The sequence below is a fragment of the Crocuta crocuta genome, unplaced genomic scaffold (genome assembly GCF_008692635.1).
Source record: "Crocuta crocuta isolate KB4526 unplaced genomic scaffold, BGI_CrCroc_1.0 scaffold139, whole genome shotgun sequence".
Taxonomy (NCBI): domain Eukaryota; kingdom Metazoa; phylum Chordata; class Mammalia; order Carnivora; family Hyaenidae; genus Crocuta; species Crocuta crocuta.
The window spans coordinates 405,939-425,722 of NW_027533258.1; the positions used below are offsets into that span (position 1 = coordinate 405,939).

A 19,784-nucleotide genomic window follows, 5' to 3' on the forward strand; every position below is an offset into this window, starting at 1 on the left:
AGAGCAGGGACGGGGGGCTTCCCTGGGCTCGCTGCAGGCGCAGTCTGCTGGGCCATGCCACCGCACAACCATTCAGTTACTCCGTACGTGGGAAAGGGAACCCCTAACTCTCCCCAGCTGTTGGGCATTAGGTACATTTCGGTGCCAAGATAGAAGGCAAGCAGATCGTAGGGAGTGGAGAAAAAGAAGAAAAGTGAGAATAAGCCGGCCGGATTGTTTCCACTCTTCCCTCCAAGTCTCCCTCTTGGAAGAAGTATCTTCCTGTGCTGTATCAAAGGTGTCCGCACTTCTGGCTTCATGCCGCCTCAGCAGGCAGTGGCCTCGCCCCCTGGGTCTGTGGCCCGTGGCAGCGTGCGGACTTTGGGGGCACAGCTGCAAGTCACACAGCTGCGGTCTTTCCCCAGGTGATGACAACGGGAAGAAGGCCAACAACCCCAACCACTGCAACTGCATCATAGACCAGATCTTCACCGGCGGGCTGCAGTCCGACGTCACCTGCCAAGACTGCCAGTAAGTGCGAGGCTTCCCATGTGGCGCTGAGTGTCCTTCTGGAACGTGGGAAGCCATCGGGGCCATGCCAGCTGTGGGGCCGCGCCTGGTCAGTGTGTTCTCGGCACGTGGACTGTGCTTGGACGCCTCAGTTAACCCAGGCCTGCAGCTTCCACTTCCCAGGCACACGTTCTACAGTTCGCAGATGCTGCTGATGCAGATCCATCGATCCAGAACCTCGGGATGTGGCCCCAGGAGTTTCTGGTTTTCACAAAAACCCCAAAATAATTGTGCTGATCTTCTGGGTTTGGAAACGGTTGCTTTAGAAGCAAGCTTTGCCTTAAGTGGTTTACAGTTTGTTCTTCTGTAGGGCCACCTTGGGGGCCCAGGACGCTGTGGGTGGCAGCACTCGTGTGTCTTCTGACCTTTGATGCCCTTTGGATGAAAGGGCAGAGCTGTGAGAGGGCGTCAAGGTGCTGTCCACCAAGCGGTGCCTCTGACGCCACATGGCTGTCCCTCCTCACCTGTGCATTTATCACCTCTTGCTTCTAGTGGCGTCTCCACCACAATAGACCCCTTCTGGGACATCAGCTTAGACCTGCCCGGCTCGTCCACCCCATTCTGGCCCCTGAGCCCCGGCAGCGAGGGCAGTGTGGTGAACGGGGAAAGCCACGTAGCGGGAACCACTACGCTCACGGACTGCTTGCGGAGGTAAGACGGCCGCTGCGCTGTTGTGGGAGGAGAATGTTCTTCCCTTGCAGGCACTTGCCCTCCTTGCCTTGAGGCTCTCTGGGTAGTGGTTGGTCAGAGGAAGTCCTGATAAGTTTACGGCCACCCCAGGGCCCCGGTAGTATTTTCATTCACATGTCCTATGTGGAAAATGAGAAATGTGACAGCCTGCAGGTGGCTCACGTGGACTGTCACATGTGTGCACGTTTGATTTCTTTTCACCAGCTTTGCTTGTAGCCTGTGTGCGGTGCAGCTGCTCCCCGCTCGCCCCTACACCTCCTGTGTCCCTTACTAGGGAGCCATAGAGCACAAGTTGAAGTTCCCGCACCTTCCAGGGCTGATGCCCTGCACCCAAGTCTGGCCCCTCGCTGTGGCACATGGCCCTTCCTGGAGGCTATTAGCCTATTTGTGGTGGTGTGTGTGCCCCTTACCACACCACCGATTTTGACAAGTGTCAAGGTTTAGGGTGCTGGTGTCCCATACGATATGGTGAAGAGACTAGAAACCCTTCCTATGTTCATTGTAATTGAGTTTGGTGTTCGGCAACCTTTATCTTACGTACTTGAATTAAAGGTCACTGCAGATAACGTCCATGAGTGGAGGTGTTCCTTCTGAAGAGGGACAGCTTCTTGGTGTGTATCTTGCTGCGGAGGTCAGGGGGCTCAAAGGCACAGGTGTAGAATTTTTAAATGCATCGGCTTTATCACACTGATAGGTCCAGATGTAAATGGGGCCTTAAACTTGTAATTTGGAAAACAAGCCAACACTCAAAACAACAAAAAAACTCACCATTTTTCAAGGAAGTCTTTATAGGTCCGTTGAACTTAGTTGTAAATGTCAGTAACACTGAAAATTTGCGCACAGAGCAGGCAAGGAGGCAGCACTTGCTGGGCTGAGAGGCACGGGAAGCTGTCCCCTTGGAAGCCAGAGTGCCATGGAGCTGGGTCAGGGCCCGAGGAGCTAAGTAGTTTGTATCCACAGCAGAGGGTCCCTTTTCAAGTCCCGCTGATGGGAGTAGATGGGAATAGGTCACAAAGCGGCAGAAGGAAGTGGAGTTATTTGTCATTCTCGATATTTAACAGGTGTGGGCGTGGCGAGGTGACCGTCACCCCTCTGTAGCTGCCCCGAGGGAGTGCTCACTCTGTATGCCCTCAACCCTTTGTGAAGGAGGTAGACTCTCGGCGGGACCACAGAGGCTGTCCCAGGAACAGGGTAGCAGTCCTCAAGGCCCGCTGCTTTCCTAGGTTTCCACGCTCCCCCTTTCTGTGGGCTCCATCTCTCTGTATTTCTCTCGGTTCTCCTACATTTGTGTGCTGTGTCCGGAGGACATGGCCTCACACCATCTCAGAGCGTGGTGACGGGCATCTTATAGACACGCCAGGGAGTGTGTGCCTGCGGTTGCCAGGTCGCAGGGCTTGCGAGGTGGCGGACGGCATAAATGGACTCTAGTGAACTTAAGTGGGTAAAGGTACTGGGGAGCCCACAGACTCCTCAGGGCAGCTAAAGGGGAGCCCGCTCAGCAGACAGGCGGTCACCCACGAGAGGCCGGGCCACCATCATCTGGAAGCTTCCACCTGCTGCTGGTCCCGCTGCCCTCAGGTGCAATTGAGATGCTGCTCCCTGAAGGTACTTACCGCATTTGCTGCTTTCCAATGATTTTTCCAGATGCAGAGGCCTCATTACGGGCGTCCAGCTGGTCAAACCTAGGTCATGCGCCTACCATGTAGGTGGGTGGGAAAAGCAGTTACCTGGCTTTTGTGGTAAACTTCCATGAACGGAGATGGCCCTGCCTTCCACCGGGGTTTGGAAATTCCCCGAATATGAGTGGAGGGCGGCCGGGATACATAATTGACAAGATCTGTGACCTGGGCTCTGTTGTCCTTCCGTTCGTCCCTCACGGCTGTGAATTTGAAGCCCAGTATCCTTTGTGTCTGGCACTGTGGGACTTGTTCAGTACATTTCCTTGGTGTTGAAGCAGGTTTGGTTGACATATTTGGTATTAGAAAGTTCATGTTGTTTGGCGGAGATGACAAGAATTTAAGGGTAAGCGTATTTCAACCTAGGGGCACTGCACGTGGAAGGAAAAATGACAACTGATCTGGAACTTGCAGAAGAACTAAAAATGGGAAAAGCTCAAAAGATGACTTTTCAGTATTTTATACTGCATTGGTGCACTGTTTTTTTCCCTAATTTTTTAAAATGTTTATTTTTTGAGAGAGAGGGAGACAGAGCACGAGTTGGGCAGGGTCAGAGAGAGAGGAAGACACAGAATCTGAAGCAGGCTCCAGGCTCTGAGCTGTCAGCACAGAGCCCGACATAGGGCTCAAACCCACAAACTGTGAGATCATGACCTGAGCCGACATCAGACCCTTAACCGACAGCCCCCCAGACGCCCCCATTGGTGCACATTTTATAAGTGTCTCATCGTGAGAAGCAGTGTGCTTATTCGTCAGCTGCTTAATTGAGAATAGTTAGCAAAGTGAATATAATTGGCATAAAGCATGTGAATCAGAATTTGAGAAGAGGGGGAATGTTTACACCCCCAGTCTGATTGATAGGCCATAGAACGCTGCCTTTCAGGGAGTTGGAGCCTGTTAAAGAAGAGGGTGTCTGGCCTTCATTCCTTCGCTGGAGAGGATGGTGCAGGTCGGGGGCTCCATTAAGGAAGTGTTCTTTGCAGCCAGCCAGGCTTGGTAGGTTTGTTGCCCTGGGCGCTTGCTTTCTGAATGTTTGCAGACCATCAGAGTCCGAAGCCTGATTTTAGCTGTGGGTTGGCATTGGGCTTCCAGATCCAGAAGTCAGTGTTTTTTCCTCAGTGCGCAGGGCTCTCTGCCCGGTAGTGACACCCGGTCTGAGTACTCAAGCTGGAACCCGCCATTGCCAGTGCTGGCAGGACAAGTGTGTAGAGATGCTGGGGGAGCGGGGGTGGCCCCTGCTGTGTTCCTGAGCTGGCTGGCTGGGCCGGGGCCAAACTGTCTAGAGTTGGAAAATTGGATTATGGGGTAGTGTTGTGGCAATTCGGGTGTATCCAGAGTCTTCTCTCCTCCGGTCAGGCATCCAGTATTCAAACTACCCTGATTGTTATGAACAACTATATACCAGGATCCAGACTAGGTTCACACGTTACATTTGCTTGGTTGGTTTCACAGATCCCTTCCCAGTCCGTAGGCTTCTGCCCACGCTTTGGTTTCCATGTCCATTTCTGTGCTGAAAAGCTCGTTTTCCACAAGATTACACACACTCCGGATTTTGTTGAATGCACTTGTGGGCTAGTTCTTGCAGGTTGCAGTGAACACAGATGCCTTGCTTGGTCCTTCCCTTCCCCCAAGATCTACATGCTCTCCCCAGATTTCCACCTCCTGAGCACCTCGCGGGGCAGGCAGGGCCAGCTTTGGTCTCAACAGGACAGCATCTTGGCCCTAGTGAGATCACAGAATTTCCAAAGGATAAACAAAGATTTCCAGGCCCAATGTGAAAAGATGAATTTTACTTGTTTTTCAGCTTTAAACTTAAAAAATGTGGCCTAAGTCATATTGAAACATTTGTTCTATGGGTTCTTCTCTTTAGTAGCCACCACCTGTGACGGAAATCTTGCCAACTTTCTTAGTGCAGCCTTTCTAGTCTATGTTGTGATCTGTCCCCACCACTAGAAAATGATCATTTTCCCATTTTTTAAATTTGACTTTTGAGATACAGATTCATGTGTGTTTATATGAAATAACTGGATACCCTTTACCATTTTCCCCAATGGTAACCTCTTGTAAAATTCAAATTCAAAGTTCAAGGTCACAACCAGGATACTGACATTGGTACCCAGCCCTGCATCTTGACTCCCAGCCATGCCTCCTGCCTTCCCACCAGTGCCGTCTCTTAACCCTTGCAGCGGGAATCTGTGCTCCATTTCTGTAAATTCAGTATTCCAAGAATGTTATATAAATGGAATTCTAGAACATGTAATTTTGGACCTCCTTTTACCCCTCCCCCCCATCATAATTCTCTGGAGATTCATCCAGTTGTGTGTGTCCATAGTTTGTCCCTTTCTCTTCCTGACTAATAGTATTCCATGGTGTCGTGTGACCATTTGTACACTGGAGAATTCTGGGTTGCTTGCTTTCTTTGGTGTTTTTTTTTTTTTTTTTTTTTGGGGGCTATTACAACTAAAACTACTCAAAACACTCAAAACATTTGTGTACAGTTTTGTATGAACATGATCTCATTTTTCTGCAATTTGAATTGCTGGGTCTTAGGGTTAGAAAATAACTAATCTTTTACCAGACTTAAAAAAAAATAAGATAGTTTTGAAAGTGATAAGAGGAAAAGATGAAGGAAGAAACCATTTGGTTTTTTTCATTGTGAAATTAGAAACATCCCTAACTATACACATTTTTAAGTAGGGAAAGTAGCCCATGGAAAGTGATAAAATAATTCTTTTCTTTTTCTTTATTTTACCTCTCCCATGTTTTTTTGCTAAAAACATAAATGTCTTGTAGATTTACCAGACCAGAGCACTTAGGAAGCAGTGCCAAGATCAAATGTAGTGGTTGCCATAGCTACCAGGAGTCCACTAAACAGCTCACCATGAAGAAACTACCTATCGTAGCCTGTTTTCATCTCAAAGTAAGTTGTCTCGAAGACCGACTCCAATGGGGGACTCCGTATTTACTGCCCAGCACAGCTGAGAGCCTGGGTTTGGTGGACAGAAGTACATTCTATGACTGCAGTGACTCGTAAAGAACTCTGGGGAAACAAGAGGGTAGTAACTTGTAACTCTTTCCCCGTCTTCTGTTGCCCAGAGAGGCTTATGGTGAACAAAAGTAATTACTTCATAATGAAAACAGTATGTGAGAAGCTCTAGTGNTAAAATTTTACTTCTCCTCCTACCCAGATTCTTCCCTCCTCAACACCAGAGTTTTTTGTTTTTTCTTTTACTTTTTAAAAGCAAACAAGACCTTTAGTGTTATGAGCAAATCCAGGGTGGGTCAGCTTTTTCTGTGAAGGGTCAGAGAGTAAATAGGTTTCACGGCCACACAGAATCTTTGTTTTGTAAGCTTTGATTTACTTTATGACCCTTTCAATAAAAAACCCAAACCATTCCTAACTTGCTGGCTGGATTTGGTGGCCCGAGTCTAGTCAAAGGAGCGTCTGTGCCTAGGGGAAGGAACAGTGTGTTCATTTTTGCTCCCAGACGTTATGGGTTTTCTGCGTTCTGCCGCCTGGCACTTTGCTGGGTTTGTTGTAAGATTACTTTTTGTACGCTCGGTGTTGATCACTTTGAATCTCATCCTTTTAAGGCTGTTGTTGTGAGGCGCCTGGGTGGCTCAGTCGGTTAAGCGTCTGACTTCGGCTCAGGTCATGATCTCACGGTTCGTGGGTTCGAGCCCCGCGTCGGGCTCTGTGCTGACTGCCAGCTCAGAGCCTGGAGCCTGTTTCAAATTCTGTGTCTCCCTCTCTCTCTGACCCTCCCCTGCTCACGCTCTCTCTCTCTCAAATAAATAAAACGTTAAAAAAAAAAGACTTTGTTTTTGAACCCTGTACATTAGATTTGTATGGTTAATATCGTGTTATTGAATCTGTAAGCTCTAGATGTGCCAAAGGGCAATTGTGAAAGGAGCTGAAAAGCCCACTTTTGGGAGTGTACAGAGAAGTACCATCGGAGGAAACCCTTAGGCTCCATCCTCTTTCTCCCCTCCCCCATCTCTAGCGATTTGAACACTCGGCCAAACTGAGGAGGAAGATCACCACATACGTGTCCTTTCCCCTGGAACTGGACATGACCCCCTTCATGGCGTCCAGGTATAAAAGGGTTTGTTAAGCTGTAGCTGTGATGGGGAGGGTGTGGCTCCATGGGGTCCGTGGTCGGCCCCGGTCCCCGATGAGCCGGTGTAGACCTTGCTATATCCGTTCATGCTAAAACTGAATTGTTATCCTGATCTTAACCCAAGACACCTTTTAGTTTCCTCAGATGTGCTGCTTCCGCTCTGGGTTTTCTCTGGTGATCCTTGATCAGCCTTCACACTTGGCAGATTGTTCAGGTGGGATCGCTGTGAGAAAGCAGCACAGTCGCTGACGGAACTGATTTTGGATATGGATAAATACAGTGGTCTCTGCAGTTGTAGATTCCGTTTGTCTTGTTTTCAAATCTTGGTATCCTAGGCCACATAAAATCTATCCTCCAGATAACGGCAACCCTCTTGCTAATTTGTTAGACGTGTGTTAGTTTCCTAGACCACTGTGACAAATGACCACAGACTTGGCTTGAGGCAGCAAGGTGTTGCCACAGCCGCCACATCCTTGGAAGGGCCTGGGCAAGACTCGGTTCCTTGCCGGGAGGTGTGGGCAGGTCTATCCGGGCTGGCCCTGCGCCTTGTGGCAGACGCTCTGGGCAGGTCTGTTTGCCAGCCTAAGCCTCCGTCTCCTCACCTCCATCCAGGGATGGCCTGCCCTGGAAAGGCGAGCTGCAGGAAGACCTAGGAAGCCCGTCTAACATGTACCTGGTGCCACGTGTGGTGTAGGAGACCCCCGTGGCAGTGGTGCCATCATTTGAGCCCTGCATCTGCTTGGTTAATTGCTTTATGTGATGCTGAGCCTTGCTCTTGTTTCTTGCAGCAAAGAGAGTAGGATGAACGGCCAGTACCAGCAGCCAACAGATAGTCTCAATAATGACAATAAGTAAGTGGCATCTTGTGGAGTTGCCCTGGGCATCTCCAAGGTGAGCAGGGCAGGGTGGGGGGTGGACTGCGGTAGGCCTTGCGGGGAGGGCCCCGTGATGACAGGGCTCTCGTTTCTTGGCCCGTGGCCTGCTGCCTGTCTTGCTGCCCACTGGCCCCTATTGAAAACGTGTAAGCCCTATTAGGAAAGGACTCTTCACACCTGCACTGTAAGCCTCTCTGATGTAGGAGCCTGACCTGTCTCCCCGGGCCTCTGTGCCCGCATGAGTGTCGTCCTGGCCCCTGCATTTCTAGAGCGAAGGCCTGGTGTCTGGATTCTGGGCCTCTTGGCCTCTGCCTTCATTGGCATTTTTTTTTTTTTTTAATGTTTGTATTATTTTTGAGAGAGAGCGCATGTACGAACAGGGAAGGGAGGGAGAGAGAGGAGACACAGAATCTGAAGCAAGCCCCAGGCTCTGAGCTGTCAGTGCAGAGCCCGACACAGGGCTCAGACCCACAGCACGAGATCATGAGCCAAAGTTAGACACTTAGCTGATTAAGCCACCCAGGCGCCCCGGAGCTTCTGTTGTTCCCTCCACCACCCTTTTCAGTGGCGGCGTGGTAGAAAGCACCAAGCAGAGTGTGCTCCAGTGTCGCCAGGCCGGGTTGCTGTCCCCCCTCCCATAAAGGTGGTTCCTGCAAAGCGGCCCGAGAGCGCAGTGGGGCTGGGCAGGCTCCTTCCCTCTGTGCCCCAGCCTTCATTCCTGGGGTGTTCCCATTTGGTGTCAGTGGGCTACTCACCATGCAGGCTTCCAGCCGCGTCAGACTTGAGTGGTCTCCAGCGGTGGTCCCGCTGAGCTGACTTCGCCCTCTTCCTGCACCCTCCTTCCCCCCGCCCTTGCTCCCAAACCAGGTACTCTCTGTTTGCGGTAGTTAACCACCAAGGGACCTTGGAGAGCGGCCACTACACCAGCTTCATCCGGCAGCACAAGGACCAGTGGTTCAAATGTGACGACGCCATCATCACCAAGGCCAGCATCGAGGACGTGCTGGACAGCGAGGGGTACGTGCGGGTAGCAGCTGAGTCCCGGGTGTACAGCCGTGCAGAGATTTTCACCTTTAGTCGCTGAAGTATTGAGGCTTGTTCTGGACACAAAGCCAGCCTCGGACAGTTGCTGGCCAGGAGAGGATATACCTCTTGGTCACTCTTGATCGAACCTTAGTTCAGACCATGTGGTGGCGGTCATTTATTTTACCCACGGCGTGAGCTGACACATCAGTCCTTGGGGAGCCCCCGTCTTCTTGTCCCGCTGTACTCCTCCCGGGCCCATCATCATCCACCCTTCGCTTCGTTAAATCCTTCTTCATCTCGAGAGTGTCAGTGGCATCATCGGCCCCAGGGGTGGGCTGGGCTTAGGTGCCGCGAACTCTCTGAGGCATCTGCCCTTTGTGTTTACTTGCAGGGCGGCCCTTGGTAGAATCTGTAGAATCTGTGTTTGAGAGCACAGATTATGGGCATGAGGAGGCCACCCAAAGGGGCGGATTGGGACTAGGAGCCATGGCGGGATCTCACCCAGAGAAGCCGGGTTCAGGAGCCGTGCGGGGGGCAGGACTGAAGGGGCTCACGGCTTCCCGATGGGCATGTGGGAGGGTGGGCTCAGGGCTCAAGCATTAGGTGGGGGTGAGGACCCTCCCCCTTGGGGACTAAGAACCAAAACCCAACCAAGCAAGCAGTCAGACTGGTAGCGGGTGCCAGGACCGCCGTGCAAGATGGGGGCGGGGGGTGGGTTTGCTTTGCTTTACCTTCTCATGAGTTAGATCGTAAGCCTGCTTCGTGTCCTTGCCTCCTCAGGTACCTGCTGTTCTACCACAAACAGTTCCTAGAATACGAGTAGCCTTATCTGCAGCCGGACAGGAGACACGAAGGCGAGAGTTGGCCGAGCCTCACGGAATGATCCCCAACCTCCCCGACTTTGTGACGCCACCTCCCCCATGGAAGTGCCCCCGACAGCACCGGCTTCCCCCGCAGCCCAGGCCCGTTAGTGGCCTGGGTGGGTGCCTGGGGTCGCGGTGTTGGGGGGGTCACACTCGGGAGGAGGCCCGGGGACCTCGCCAGGGGAGAATTTAAAGGCCGCATGCTCCGCGTGGGCAAGGGCAGAGTGGACGCGTCGCCCGCGTGTCTCCTGTGCTCCTCAAGAAAGTGCGGGGGGCCAGGGTGGGGGGCTATTTTTAAATCGTGGGTCCATTGAAGCAGGAAAGTGGAGGAGCCAAAGACACTGCGTGAGGACAAAGGACTTCGCGAGTACTTTTCTCTCTGTGAGCTTAGGATTGAGTATATGTAGGGGGCACTCTTAGCCGCCCTCTTGTCAGCAGACACAAAGAACCCCCCCAGAGCCTGTGGAACCGGAGACACTAACTGGGGTTTCCAGGCACGTCTGTTCCGCAGATAACTTAGCATCAAACTGCATGTGGAAGCGTCAGCCCAGGTGTTCTCTCTTGGTTTTTTGTTCTTTTGTTTTTTTTAGAAATAGGCATTTTCTTATCCCCCCTCCCCTTTTCTCTCTTTTTCCACAGTGGTGACTTTCATAAACGTAATGGTAGTAACGTGAATGAATTACTGAATTTATACTGAAGTTTAGGTCGTTTTCCTTCATTCTTTCGAGAGTGAATCTTGCTTCTGAATTGGTGCCGATTTTGTTGCTTCCCCTCCGCCCTTCCCTCTGGAAGTGTCCGTATCTTGGTCTTAACCAGCGGATGCAGCAGAGGAGAATCAGGCTGTAGCTAATAAGTGTCTCTGTCAGATTAATCTTTTGAGTAAATGAAGTGTTCTCAGTGGTTTCATCGTTTCCCTTCCTCATACTTTCTATCCTGCTGCTGCTTGGCGGCTCCCGTGTGGGGCTCAAGCGGGAGCGACCCCAGTGGGGCCTGCCTTCCTGGCCCAGCGCCTCTGCTTTACATTTGGTGTAGTTTGAATTGTAGTAGGAAAACAGCTTCGTGACGGAGCTGGTGGGGAGAGGGAGGAGCCGCTTGAGGAGATGGAAACACTTCGCATTGTTCCCTGTAAGATACCTTGCATGCACCTGTCCAAACCCAAGTTTAGATTGTCTGTTTCTGAGAACTTACCAACCCAGAGGTGTGGGGCAGGGAACGGTGCTCTTGTATAGTCTGTGAAACAAGCAGTCCTTGTCCCGGAGCCCGGTCTGCATCGAAGTGTGGAATGTTCTTGCCTGGAGAGGAGGAGAGTCCTGTTTCAGACTCAGCACACTTTTTGTGTAAGGAGCCAGGAAGTACATACTGCAGGCTTTGTGGGCCGAGTGGCCTCTGCCTCAGATAATCCATAGACAGATGAGTGTGGCTGCATTCCAGTGAGACTTTTCACAGACGCCGAAATTTGACAGTTTTCACATGTCATGCGGGTTTTTTTCCGCTATATAAAAACGTACAAACTTTCCTTAGTTGGGAGGCCACGTGGAGACAGTCCATGGACCACATCTAGCTAATTAGCTGGTCAGTTTAGGAGGTGGTAGCAACAGCAGGAGTTGAGTAGTTATTGCTCAGCGTGGAAGGAGCTAGAATACGTGAAACAGCAAGCATGTGCTGCAGCAGCGTCATTTATGGCAAAATCCTTAGGGATACAGTTTTTAAAAGCACCTGCTCAGTTCATTCTCATTTTAGGAATAAGTCTTCTAAGATAGCAGGCATCATCAGAAATACAGACGGGTGCAGATTTCTGGAAGTGGCCCCACGTGCTGAGTCGTGTGTGTGTGTGAGAGAGAGAGAGAGAGAGTGAGGGGGGTGCTGTGTTGTGAAGACTTCTGGCCAGAGCCGCTGCCTGTTGATAAGGCAGGCGAGCCAGCCCACCTGGCCTGCAGACTGCTGGGCCATGTGCTTTGCCACCTTGCAGCCTAGCCCCCCTGGGCCGCCCTGGGTTTCCCGGCGGGTTCCCTGTGGTCTGGCCAGCCCTGCTTCCCACATCTGTATCTGCTCGTGTTCAGGAGCTCGGCTGCTCTAAGAACAGGACTGGGGCGCCTGGGTGGCTCAGCCGGTTAAGCGTCCGACTTCGGCTCAGGTCATGATCACACGGTTCGTGGGTTCGAGCCCCGCGTCGGGCTCTGTGCTGACAGCTCAGAGCCTGGAGCCTGCTTCAGATTCTGTGTCTCCCTCTCTGACCCTCCCCTGCTCAATCTGTCTCTCTCTCTCTCTCTCTCTCTCAGAAATAAATATTTAAAAAAAAAAACAAGAGGACTGGGGACAGCAGTGAGGCCACATTTATCTTTTGTAGACCGTAAATGCATGGACGCAGAAGAACTCTCTTTCCTCCCTTTGGCCCTGGTGCGCTCTGCCTATGCGGGGAAGCTCCCCTGTGACTGCAAGGCCTGGCCGAGCTCTTGGCGCGGGGGTCGCCCTCTGCCCGTGCTGCCCGCGGGACGTCCTGCCGGCAATGTTTTCACGTGAATTTACCTTGTTAGGAACAAAATCCTTTGAGAGGGACCTGGGAATTTTTCTTTTACCTCCCAGTCCAGCTGTGAAATTCCAGAAAATGGCTTTCTTATCTCCTAGTGACCACCCCCGTATGCATACATGTTCAGGTCGTTACCAAGTGCGTCTGACACCAAGGGATCATTGGGTGACCTCCCCCTCCTCCCCGCCCCGCACTCCCACCAATGGTTTTAAAACACCCTGTATTTCTGAGATGTTGGCAATCAATTCCGTCCTTCACGGTGAGATGGGTTCACCGTCTTCAGAGTCTGCCCTGCGTGCTGAGCAGTGGCCGGGCCGGGAGAGCGGGGCGGGCAGGCAGCGGCCGGGCCTTCTGTCCAGGGCAAGGATCGTCCGAGGCCTCCTTCCTGCGCCCCCACGACACGTCGCCCCGTGCTGTTGTAGTTTGGCTTGGTGTGTGTGCTCTCCCTGGGTAAAATTGCTGTTCTTTTGACAATTCAAGTGACTGTTTCATTTACTATAACCTTGAAAATGAAAATTGTAAGAAAAAGATTCCAATGATTGTACTGTGGATTTTATTACCAAGATGTTTACACCTCCCTCTTACCTGTCATTTTAAGGAACTATTGACTCTTCTATCTGAATGGCTTGTAGTCTTTCCTATGTCATAATAAAGCTACATTTTCTTCCGAAAACCGGCCGGCTCTCCTCTTACTAATGATGGCAGCCGAAAAGCGGATGAGTGGCCACACTAGGTGGACGCCTGGGCACAGCCCTTTGCAACAGGAGCCCCACCGAGGTCTGCGGCCAGACCTCATTTGGGGCCAGTCTGATGACTGTTCTGGTTGTGGGGGAGTCCACACACCCTGCATTTCCTTGTATCCTGTGTCACGTGTGTTTCTTGTGTCCTCAAACGTGTGTATTCTGGCTGCAGGGGCTGGGGGGAGTCCACACCCGATAATGGTCTCCGGTTAAATGCATACCAATCATCCTGGAAGGTAGAAGGCTTTCCCTTCGCCGTGGCAGAGGCTTCAGTAAGCCCAGCTCCTTCCAGGCGGTGTGTGATGTGGTAAGAACAGTTAGTTCCGTGGCGCCAGCCTGTTCATGAATGTGCTTTGCTGTGAATGGGGTTCTGTGATCAGAAGCAATTGGTGGAATGTTGTGATGGTGGATGGTGGTGCTGGCAGAGCAGGTGTGTCCGTCCTCAGAATACAAGTTTAGACACAAATACGAGTGAATTCAAATCTCTGCCTCCTCTGTGATACAAGAAGCCCCGTATAGTCAACCTGCTATAGCTGGTCCCTCTAGGAAATGCCATCCTGGGGATTGGGTGCTGGTCAGGCACTCGGCATGTTACCTCGGTGAGCCGTGGGCAGGACAAGTCTAAGATGTTGAGCCTACTGTCTTGATGGCCACTTAGGTCATGGGTCCATCAAGCAAGCATGGTGACTGGGGCAGAATGCTGACTACATCTACAGGGCAGGACATTTTGTGCCCCTGGTCATTAAGAGCATCCCTTATAGGGATTCTCTGGCAGGCACACGTGGATACACATATATCTTAACAGCCTGTGCCCACTTTGAGAGGTCTGTCCCCAACCAGACCCTGTCAGTAATCTTTGAACCCTGTTCCAGATACTTGACCATCAGGCCAAGCTGTTAACAACTTACCACAAGTCATTGTAGATCACTACTTTTGGCCCCATCTCATTCCAGACAAGGTGGATGTACGAAAGTTCCACTTGGAGGACTTTCCTTCATCACAGGCCTTAAGTGTCCTCAGTCATCTGGCCACAAAAAATACTTGATGCCATGCAGCAGGTGTCCGTTGAAAGTCTGAGTCACCTACTCTTACGGTTTACCGTCTGGACATGCCCAAGCTCACTCTTTCATTTGCCATTTCTGCCAGATGGTGGATGGCTGCTGCACACACCCAGCCTTAAGGCCAAGGTCAGACAGCACTCCTCTCGTTAGGGAAGGCCCAGGCTGCATGGTCAACTCATGACTGCTGAGTGCAAGAAACAAGCAGAAGCTATTACTAGAAAGCAGAATATGTATCTGCAGAAGAGGACATAGATTGGAGTTGCTCCCACGTCCTGGAGCTCTCACTGTTTCTCTCCTGTTGTCCTTCTGTGCTAGAGTGTCCGGAAAGCATCCCTATTTGCCACGGACACTTTAAATATCGTTGGATCTTCTGGATCACAGGATTTGAGTACAACATGTATGACAGCCTGAACCTAGGTCCTAGTTGACACTGGGAGCCGTATGGTGCCTCTGTAGATGGATCAAATTAACACAGATGTGGTGTATGCTGCCTCCCACACTCAACACCTGCCAGCCATTGTGCCTCTTTTTGCACAGGTGGTGCGAGTTGAGACAATTTGTCCTTCACCTTGAGGAAGCTATCTTGATAGGCTTCAGACTGCTGAACCCCCAGAAACTTCATTGAGTTGGGGACCCCTAAGGTTTGGGGAGTGTATTTCTCATGCTTTAGCTCCCTTGTCTTACTAAAGTTCTATAGAATTTACTATTTCCTGCTTATCACATCCGGTCAGCAAAATGTTATCAGTATAGTGGACCAGAGCAATGAATTATGGAACAAGGTGGTCAGTGTGTATGTAGCCTTTTAGAACAGAAAGCTGAATTAACATGGTCCTTACAAACTGGTATGGGAGAAAAATGCGTTATTCAGGTCAGTGGATGCATATTTAGTGCTGGGCGCCATGTTGATTTGCTCCAGGAAAGATGCCAGTGCCTCTGTGACTAAATTGTGGCTGCAATTTAACAGCACTGGGTTAGGTTTATAGTAGTGTGCCTTCATTCTCTCACATCTGCATGGGCCGTGCAGGTGAGTTAAGTGGGAATGTGATAGGTATTATCACTGCTGCATCTTTTATTTCTTTGATGGGGTCGTTACTCTTTGAAATCCTCCCAGGATTACATACTGCTTCCTGATTTATGGTCCTAGTAGGGAGGGTGAAGTTTGAGGAATTTCCACCTAATCCTTCCAACCACGGTAGCCCTCATACAGCAGATAAAAAGTCAATATAGAGATCCTGCTAATGGCCAAGTGTGCACACTATACACTTAGGAACTGGGGAGCTAATCACAGAATGGATCCAACATATTTCCATTAAAAAAATACATTGTACAATTTTTGGGCAGACTCCCTGAGAGCCAGTGCATGTTTCCCTGTGCCCTCTTTCCCCCTCTGCCACAATCAGCAGTGTTCAGGTAGGGAGTCTCCATCAACCAGAATATCCTGGATAATGGATGACATGGAGGAGAACCTGTAGGTGGCTGGACGGACATGTTATGTGAGCAAGAAGTTGTTGGAAAAAAAAAAAGTATTGGACTCCATCAATAAGTGAATGATATGTAATAATGGGGATGGGCCAGGTCTAGTCGTTTCATATTCACAGCATTTAACATAGTGCCTGGTCCACAATATTCATGGAATACATGACTCCTACTCAGCATGGGACTCTGGTCACAAAAAAAAAATCTCAAGTGGAATATGACGCTGAGCAAAAAGGGGCCAGGTCCTGTCGCCAGGGAACTTGTGGGAAGGGAAATAAGCAATGACACAGTATCTGTGAGATGTGTGGACAAGCTCAGGTAACTGAGCTCTGGAAATCTTACAGGGAGGGCATGTGGGAGCCTCGCTGAGGAAGCGACATTGCGCAGGCCAGGGTGGCAGTGGTGCGGGGGAGGGGCTCCGTTGATCAGAGGGCTGTTACTAGAGCCGCCAACATGCAGCCCTCCAGAGGGGGAACCGAGCACTTCGTTCTTGGGGGTTCTGGGGGCCCTGAGGTGTGCACCACAGTGCCCACCACACTCGGTGCCATCTTTGACTCCTGGGACTCTCAGATTCATGCATTAGCACAGGCTCAGGGTCCCTTCCCGCAGCAGCCATCATGGCCAGTGTAATCCAGAGCAGACCTGAAGCATCAATCTGGACCAGTTTCACGGGGCAGGACAGTTTCCTCCCTGGCGTTGTCCAGGTCCCCGGCCCCCCAGCTATTGCCAGTGAGGGAGGCAGACTCCACCTTTCCCATGGGAAGAAATGTATCCTCCTGAAACCTTATGCACTTTATCTCCATGTGTGGGTTGTTTAAGTTTCAGACAAATACTCTTCATGCCACAAATCTTTTGTAAAAGTTTTTTGTGTTTATTTTTGAGAGAGAGACAGTGCAAGCAGGGGTGGGGCACACAGATTCCAAAGCAGGCTCCAGGCTCTGAGCTGTCAGCACAGAGCCAACATGGGGGGCTCGAACACACGAACTGTGAGATCATGACCTGAGCTAAAGTCAGATGCTTAACCAACTGAGCCACCCAGGCGCCTCTTCATGCCACAAATTTGTGAAGACTAACACGGACCCAGGAGAGGTCCCCGTGACCGCTGCCCCCCCGCCCCCCCAATCCTGTCTCGGTCAGCAGATCGGCCTTCTGGAAAAAGCAGTTTTGTGTAGCAGGAAAACCTCTTCTCAGGTGACAAGAGATGAGCATTCTCACTGGGGCTCCGCGCTGTCTGGCAGTGCTTCCTGGGCCCCCTGGCACCTCGTTCCTAAGACGGGAAGAGGTGGAGCTTAAAATGGATGGTTGGGAATATTCCCAACCCTGACATTTGATAGGTCTAAAGATTTTTTTCTCCCTGCTTCTCCTGGTGGTGAAGCCGATCAGTCATGACTGGATGTAAATGCCAGTAGCTAAGAGAAAAGGAGGAGATGTAAATAAGTTGCCTCTTTGTAGGATGTTCAAACTAGAAAAGACTAGCAATGATGCTGTTGGGCTCCTGAATTTATTCATTTGGCAACTGTTTGACGCCCTCTTTGGCGAACGGCATGGACTGTTCTGGACACTAGGAAGTGAGAAACCATAGTCCTCTCATGGAGGGTCCAGTCTGGTGGGGGGCACATATGTGTCAGGCTGTGTAGGAGAGACAGGCAGTGGGTGTGCTGTTGACACAGGTCAAGATGGCTTCGGGGCAGAGACCTGAATGAAGTGAGACTGCGCAGGGCTCTCAGAGGTAGAACATTCCAGATAAAAGGAACGGCGTGTCCTCAAAGTTGGGAACACTGAGGTTCACAGGGACACAGCTTAGTGGGCTCCCTTCGGTCTCCTGTTGAATCCTGGTCACACAGGTTGTTTCCCTTCGATCCTAAAAGCCAAGTCTCAGAGGCTTGCCGGAGGCACGCCGGGCGACCCCTGCGTCTCTGACCGGTATTGTGGCCTGGTTCTCACGAGGAGCTGGTGGAAAATTTCCACTTGGTCCCCAGCCAGGATTGTTCGTGCTTTCCACACCCACGGGTTCATGCGGTTTCTCAGCCCTGTCCGGGGCCTGCCGCTGCACGCTGGCTTGTCTGTAGTGCAGTCCAGTGATTGAGAGACAGAGCATGAGCCAGACCCCCTGAGCCTGAATCCTGGTCCCGGTACCTTTGCGTGAGCCACTTACACTATGAGCCTCACCTACAAACGGGGACACTGCTAGCATCCTCTCACACGATTGTTCTGTAGAAGACAATTGCACCGTGTCTAGGAAAACTGCTTGGTATGTAGTAAGAATTATATATTTTTCTAAAGCCCCAAGCCCGAGAGCAAAGCTCGGGGCTCTTTGGGATCTACGGTGCATCTTCTGACAACAGAAGAAAATGCCTAACAAGCCCGTATGCCCCTTTCCTCGGATATGTTTTGGGTTTTTCCTGTGATTTGTCTATAAATGAGAGCGTGTCAACAAAAATTAGGAAGGAGAAGCAAGGTATCTTGCGAGGCAGATGTGGGAACTGTCCTGTTGGAAAGAGACCGAATGTCAGGCGGTGGGTGATGCGGCCTGTTTTAGGATCAGACCACTTGGTTCTCCACCCACAACCACCTGGGAGCCTACAAAGCCCCCCGATGCCTGTCCCCTAGCTCTTAATAATCTGACTTAATTGGTCTGAGGTGTGGCCCAGGCATCGGGATGTTTTATAGATCCCCCCCCCACCACCACCCGCCCGGGGATTCTAATGTTCAGCCAAGGCTGAGAGGCAGGGGCCAGTAGCCCCAGTAAAATATCAGGAGCCAGAGAAACACAGCCGGAGGAACTCTCTCCCTCCCGTGTCTCCTTTGTTCCAGAATCATCTGGAGATTTCTCATATTTGGGAAATCGGGGAGAAAGGAAACTACAGAGGGAAAGGGCATTTGAGCTGAGGCTCGCACAATAGGAGCACCCCTCCAACCTGAGTGAAGATGCAGGGAAGGGCATTCCTGGGAAAGGGAACAGCAAAGCCCAGGGCCTCAGGGCAGGCCTGAGAAAGGGAAAACCTCTCCGAGGACGAGGACGAGTGGGGCTCAAGGCTGCTGGGTGCCATGGAGTGTGGTGGGAGTGGAGTTTGAGAAGAGGCCAGGGGCCAGAGCACATGGGGCTTGAAGGTCCTTGTAGGAGGCTGAGCTTTGATTTTGTGTTGAGAACCGACTGGAGGGGTTAAAGCCGTGAAAAGGCATAAGTGATGTTTTTAAAAGATCGTCCTGGCTTCCGGGGGCACCAAGGGAGTGGAGAACCAGAGAGAGGACCACTCCTGCCTAAGTGATAATAAAGCGGGATAACTGCCCCCCCCCCCCCCCCCCCCNNNNCGCCTCCAAGCGTGTCTTCTCCGAGCCCATCTGTGAGCTATGGCCACAGGGCACCCAAGTAGCCTGAAGCATAAGGCAGGCAGGTGCCTCAGAGGACAGCGGGGACATGACCAGCGGCCACAGGGAAGAAGGCAGAGTCACCGTGCGAGTGGGCAAGAGGAGTCCTTCCAGTGCGTTCGAGAACTGCCGAAGGCCGAGTATGGGTTAGCACGGGAACATAGAACTTCTGGAAACTGCAAACAAGGGGAGTCAACACCCACTCGCACGTTCTTGTCCACAGACTTCCTCTGGACCTCATCAAACATTCTGGGCACAGAGCAGGAGACCAGAGGAAGCCTCCCCCTGAGGTGCAGGCCTGCGGCCCCACCCAGACTCTTCTTCCCTAACGAGCCGAAGCTGGGCAAAGAGCGGCACACTCGGGATACAGGTGAAAACCCACCGCGGGCGGTAGGAAGGAGCTGGGGGCAGGAAGCTGTCCTGGGCCCCCTCTGTGAGGGGTTCCACTGCTCGGGGGCGGGAAGGATCTCCGGGGAAGGCTGATGCCCCCAGCCCAGGAACATGGCCCGCCTGACACCGATGGAACGTTGGCAAGCACCGAGAAAGCTAGTCTACCACGGGCGGAAGGCAGAGAATGGAGACAGACCCTCTTGAGGCGGAGAATGGTCTTCAGGCCATTCTTTAGCTTTCCCGTCTTTCTGGCTTTCCCTCTTGAATGAAAGCGTGAAACACAGTCCCAGCAAGTACCCGCTGCTTCCCACCCGGCACAGGTCCACGAGCTCGGTCGTGAGCCTGGTGGCACCGTCAGCCTGCAGGTCCTAAGAAACCAGGTGGCTGCGTTGTGGTTGAGCCTTGAGCCCCAGGGCGCAGT

General features: G+C 51.6%; 1 protein-coding gene across 1 annotated transcript in view; it reads left to right on the plus strand.

Moving 5' to 3' along the window:
- Window positions 1–13,000, plus strand: part of USP22 (ubiquitin specific peptidase 22) — a 44,317-nt gene extending 31,317 nt beyond the window's left edge. The window contains exons 7-13 of the mRNA XM_077746528.1: window positions 405–510; window positions 1,042–1,200; window positions 5,709–5,835; window positions 6,920–7,011; window positions 7,825–7,887; window positions 8,779–8,928; window positions 9,718–13,000. Coding sequence (XP_077602654.1) covers window positions 405–510; window positions 1,042–1,200; window positions 5,709–5,835; window positions 6,920–7,011; window positions 7,825–7,887; window positions 8,779–8,928; window positions 9,718–9,760 — 740 coding nt within the window. The 3' untranslated portion in view covers window positions 9,761–13,000. The remainder of the gene's footprint in view (window positions 1–404; window positions 511–1,041; window positions 1,201–5,708; window positions 5,836–6,919; window positions 7,012–7,824; window positions 7,888–8,778; window positions 8,929–9,717) is intronic.
- Window positions 13,001–19,784: the final 6,784 nt, after the last annotated feature.